Source organism: Hibiscus syriacus, unplaced genomic scaffold, assembly GCF_006381635.1.
Source record: "Hibiscus syriacus cultivar Baekdansim isolate YM2019G1 unplaced genomic scaffold, ASM638163v2 tig00112344_pilon, whole genome shotgun sequence".
Classification (NCBI taxonomy): domain Eukaryota; kingdom Viridiplantae; phylum Streptophyta; class Magnoliopsida; order Malvales; family Malvaceae; genus Hibiscus; species Hibiscus syriacus.
In genome coordinates, this window is record NW_024063307.1 from 1,866,810 (window position 1) to 1,872,809 (window position 6,000).

At 34.4% G+C, this 6,000-nt stretch overlaps 1 protein-coding gene across 1 annotated transcript; it reads left to right on the top strand.

The window, feature by feature from the left end:
- Positions 1-3,138: 3,138 nt before the first annotated feature.
- On the top strand, positions 3,139-5,208 carry LOC120178143 (glycosyltransferase BC10-like). The gene is made up of 2 exons (XM_039184086.1): positions 3,139-3,837; positions 4,504-5,208. The coding sequence occupies exons 1-2, from the start codon at positions 3,313-3,315 to the stop codon at positions 5,146-5,148; spliced, it is 1,170 nt and encodes a 389-aa protein (XP_039040017.1). The 5' UTR covers positions 3,139-3,312; the 3' UTR covers positions 5,149-5,208.
- The last annotated feature ends 792 nt before the right edge of the window (positions 5,209-6,000 follow it).

Genomic DNA, 6,000 nt, shown 5'->3' on the forward strand with positions numbered 1-6,000 from the left:
CTTACAGTTTGAGATGTTATCATCGATGGTTCTCCCACCTCTCCAAGAAATTGATCGGAATGGACAAATAAAGATAAGAAGCTTGTCTAACTCAATGCTAAAGCCACACACATTCTCTTTTGTGCTCTTGGCTCTGATGAATAGAGTAGAGTATTTGTATGCTCTAACGCCAAAGATATTTGGGACAAGTTCGAGGTGACTCATGAAGGAACAAGCTAAATGAAGAATTAAGCTAAATAAAGAATTCAAAGATTGACATTCTCACTCTCAACTATGAGAACTTCAAGATAAAGCTCGACGAAGACATAAAGACGATGTCCGATCAGTTTATTTCAATCATCAACGAGCTTAAAGGTTTTGGGAAGGTTTATCCAATGAAGGAGTAGTGACAAAGAAACACTCTTCCTTACCAATATCTTGGGAAGGAAAGGCTACCGCCATCGAAGAAGCCAAAAATTTGGAGTTGCTCACTCTTGATGAGCTTATAAGTTTAGAGGTATTCTTTTTCTCTCATAGATCCAACACTTTAGTGTTGGTTAGGAGGAGTTTTTAATGAGACGCTTTAAGTTTCCAAAAAAATACTTAAAAGTTTAGTAATGTGATATTCTTTGATTCTTGTTCGACTTCTAGACCGAATCGAGAGTGTTACATAATGACTCTTGAACTCTTTTTCAATTTTTGGTAAAATTCATATTTTAATAAGAGGTTTCCAAAATTTTCTTTTAAAGGATGATTTCATAGGTGTTCGATTATACATATCCTCAAATGATCGTGACAACTCTAAATCTTATTTTCAAAAATCGAGTTCTCCAATGAAACACGAATTCGCATGCATTTTCAAAACTATCGAAGTCGTTGAGCTTAAGGACCGTTACAACATATATAACGTTTTTTGGTATATTATACCGACAATTATGTTAATCAACTTAAATTTATATATTTGATACAATACATGTATTATTCAAGTCTTTTCTATTATTAACTCATTAAGTGGTCTCATCTGTAAAAGAGAGTATTATTCTTTTCAGAAGTCTTAGATTCAAGTAATTACGTCTATTTTGTGTGTACGCGTTGTTAATAATTATAAACATATATTATCTTATAAACATTCTAGATTATTCAGAAAAAGCACTTCTATCCGTAAACGAAAAGAAACTCATCATTTAAATATGTTTGATATTATATTTTCTTATATATTTATATTTTGAAAAGTGCGTATTCTAGTAATGAAATATTTCAGCCCTTCCTTCCAATTTTCTTTCCAGTGATATGATATTTATTATAAATGTGGAACTCATATCTTAATCAGTAATCACATCCTTTCGAGCACAATATTTATAATTGTGCTCGAAGTCGTGACTTTTAAGAACAACAACGATTCTTTTAACCATTGATGTAAATTAGTTTGTGAAATTTATACATCATATTTAAAATAACTATTTATCTTCTCAAAGTATATTTTAATAATAATATTAAACATTTAAATTTTAATTTAAATAATTTAGAAACACTATTTAAAAATACTTCTTTATCAACATTTTAAAATAATATTAAACTAATCGTATGAGAGTTACATAAATCACTTTCTTTAAGGGTGATTAATTAAAACACGGCCGACATTCAACATATAACTGAAACCTTAGGGTTGCACAATAATATTCATGTGACCAGGTTGCTAATCTTCTTCTTCTTTTCTAATAATTAATTGGCAAATAGTAACTGATTATAGGGCACATCACAGTTAACATCATGGTCTGCTCCATTTCCCCACGTGATTCCCCTAAAGAGCAGCCGTGCCCGTTATATACCGACCATAATTGTTATATATATATATATATATATATATTGAAGAACAAACACGAACCAACTTATCTCAGTAGTTAAAAAAATTGTTGTTGTTTTTAGAAGTCACATGTTTGAACACTAACGATTGTAGTAGGTGATTGAGAGTATTTAAAACACATATTATTTTGTAATCACCTTAATTTAATTAAAAAAAGAAAAAGAAAGAGAGTAAATACAACCATTTCTACAAGGGTATGGTTATTATTTCATCACATTTAGGTTAAATTGATTAAAAAAGGAACAATTAAAGGTTAGAAGGATCACAATATCTCATTCTAGCAATTTAAAAATATATTCAGAAGCACGAACCGAGCGACCTCAGTGGTATTCCTTAAGATCCCGGATTTAAGTACTAAAAATATCAGGAATATGAACGTTCAATTTCAAATAGTAGAAAGTTATATATCTATAAACAGATACTGTACTATACTTACTCTAAATTAATAATAAAAAAAGGTTAAAAGGATCGCACTAAACCGTTAACTTTTTGAATAGTGAATGATAATTCAGGCACTAAAGTGAAAAAAAATTGGTATCAAAATGAAAAGATTGACATACTCCAGGGGTCATATCAGGATTTCGTCTAATACAACAAGAAACGCGTTTGGCTCTGTATCGGTCTTTTCTCCGAAAACCGAAAACCAAAAGACAAAAATTCCAAGACGAAATCTGGACCATGAGCCATGAATGCAATTATGGTGTTGCGTTTGGGGTTGTTGGTCAATCCAACACGCAAATTAACCCACTTCAATTGCTTGGAATTACAGGCCAAAATTTTAGTAGAATATATATTATTAATAAATTAAGCATGTATTATTTTATAACTAATTTAGACTAATAAAAATATCATTAAAAAATAGAGCAGAACACTCATAATTTAGGCGAAAGAAAAAGGAAAGCACATGGGACTTTTCAAATACCGGCAGCCATGCATGATCCAGCACGTAGAAACGGTTTAATCACCGATTCCCCATAACAGGCGTAATTAAAAACAAGAAACGTAACGAAAACTGAACCGCTTTCATCTTTAATTGCTTAACCTGGAATAAAAGTTTCTCTTTAACGTTGAATTTAACAAATTAAATGGCAGTTTTGGCTTGTATCTTTTATGCGACTTGGCCATCGCGTTTTTCCAATGGTCTAGACTGGCTGGCAGCCAGTCAAGCCTCCCCATTTAGACATAAATCCCACCCAGCTGAGCCCTCTTCAATCCCTCTCAATATTCAACACCCCTTCTTTCAGTATTTCCTTCCTGGGTTTTCATTTCTCTAAATCTCTCCTGGAATTTCCTTTTTGGCATTTGGCATCTCTTGTCCTCGAAGAAAAGAACTGTTTTTTGAGTGACAGATGAAAAATCCCTTTTCTCCTTAACAAGTCTTTCTTCCAGTTTCTTCATATATATATATATATATAGCTGAGTTTCATTCTGAAATAAACACCCTGTTTTTTTTAATAAAAAAAAGGAAAATGAAGGGTGAAAACAGCAATAATCATGTAATCTCATTCTGGAAGCTCTTCAATGCGCAAATGCATTTCTTCAATATCCTTTCTTGTTTCTTGTTATTCGGTTGTGGCCTCTCTCTCGGAGTCATTCTCAGTTTTCAACTCAAGAACTATTCTTTTGCTCTTCACATCACACAGTTGCCTTCCACTTCGAGACCGGCGCAGCCGCCTCCGCCGATTAATGAAACAGCCTCGCGTGTTGGATTAACGGAATTCCTCGTGCCGCCGAATGCGATGCACGACATGGACGATAAAGAGCTTCTATGGAGGGCTTCAATGTCTCCTCGGATCGGGCAGTATCCGTTCGATCGAGTTCCTAAGGTGGCTTTCATGTTCTTGACGAAAGGGCCTGTTACATTGGCTCCATTGTGGGAGAAATTCTTCAAAGGGCATCAAGGGCTGTATTCTATCTATGTGCACTCGGATCCATCTTTTAATCTATCAGAGCCTGAGGGATCAGTGTTCCATGGCAGAAGAATTCCCAGCCAGGTCAGATTTTTAATTCTCTTCTCATTTGTTTTTATTCATTTATGTCAAACATATAATATATTCATATCTGCAATTGCATTCACAGTTGCTAAGTCTCATAATGAATCCTGCCCTAGGAGAACATCATAGAAGTTATTTGTTTATTGCTAACAGTCCATTAATATTATAATAATAAAGATTGTATCATAAATAATATTTGTTTCGTTAAGTAATTATTAGTCTTGGTAATCATACAAGCCTCTATTATATTTGTTGTCGAATCGGGTCGGACTCTTAAATGAATATAAAAATACTTTTGGATTGATAAAACAAATATGAAATCCTTTTGGCCGGCAATGAATTCTCATTCTTTCTCTTTGTCCAAAACAGATTCACAATGTCTTGGTTTAATCCAAAAAGGTTTTAAATTTTGTTGACTTTAATCTCCTTTTGTACTTAAAATAAAGAGAGAAGATTCATTGATCCCCTGAATTTGATGGCTCACGATCATTTAAAGGACCATGTGCATACGTAATAAGTACAACATTGAAAGGTAGATGCCCTGCATTAAAGGCATTACAGGACAGCCAAATTAGGTTCCACTTTTGTCTTGCCACTTTCATTTTCATGTCCATTTACCTACAGTTATGTCCTGGTTGTAACAATGACCCGGTGATCGTCATACAGGAAGTTGAATGGGGCAATGTGAACATGATTGAAGCCGAGCGCCGGCTTCTAGCCAATGCATTCCTCGATTTCTCGAACCAAAGATTCGTTCTTCTATCTGAAGCATGTATTCCGCTCTTTAACTTCTCCACCGTCTACTCTTACCTCATCAACTCCTCCCGTAGTTTCGTGGAATCGTACGATTTACCAGGCCCTGTCGGCCGAGGTCGTTACAATCGGAGAATGAGACCTCAGGTCACGCTTCATCAATGGAGGAAAGGAGCCCAATGGTTCGAGATGGACCGAGACCTCGCACTCGAAGTTGTGTCGGACCAGGTATATTTCCCGGTGTTCCAAAAGTATTGCAGGGGTGCATGCTATGCCGATGAGCATTATCTGCCGACGTTTATAACCACGAAATTCGGGAACAAGAATTCCAACAGAACATTAACATGGGTTGATTGGTCGAAAGGAGGGCCTCATCCAGCCAAGTTCATAAGGACAAATGTGACGGTTGAATTTTTGGAGAGATTGAGGAGCCAAAGCCAATGCGAGTACAATGGGAACACAACAAATGTGTGTCACTTGTTCGCCAGAAAGTTCTCGCCCGATGCTTTGTACAGGTTGATGAAGTTTGCGCCTAAAGTTATGCAGTTCCATGAATAATATATTATTCATACAATTGGATAACTATTCTTTATTCATTTTTGTATCAAACCCAGAAAGAACTAAAAAGAACCCTTTTGACTACAAATTTAGCACAGCATTTATTTTTAATGCACAATGCAAAATGAATATTATAAGCAGAGAAAGTTCAAAGTCTCAAAAGGGGTTTTCTTTCATGCACTTCTCAACTTTTATAGCAAAAGCGTGTTTGTTTTTAGTGTAACTTTAACTTATAAACTTTTAGGAGAGATAAATTTATGAAACCTTTTTTAAAAAATAAATTATTAATAAGAGATATAAAAATATTTATCATTAAGTTAATATGGTGGTAATTATGTTTCTCATATAATTATATTGTAACTTCTAAACACATTCTAAAGAACTGATGAGCTTAATGAATGAAATAAATTAGTTTATTAATGTTCTAAAATCAAATCCAACTAAAAAAATACTCATATACCATAAATTATCTAATAAAAATAAAGAAAAATACTTAGACCTAAATGAAAAATAATGCCCATTACTTGTAATAAAATTTGGTTAAATTAAATATCATCTCATTGCATATATTAGAGTTAGATTGGGCATTGATGTAATCTTAATCTTAGTTACGTAGGTAGGTGGTAACTCATCTGAGTTGTCTTGTTTAGTGGGACCAATTACTAGTGTGGGCAGCTTGTGTTGCCTCGGTTTGTCATCAAAATTATTGAGCAACTATATGCACAGTTCTTTTGGAAGGGGGCTGACTCTTTTATTGCTGGGGCTAAGGTCAACTGACGGCAGACTTGTTCCCCTAAGTCGAGGGGAGGGCTTGGGTTGAGAGAGTTGAAGATTTGGAACAAGGCATGTCTT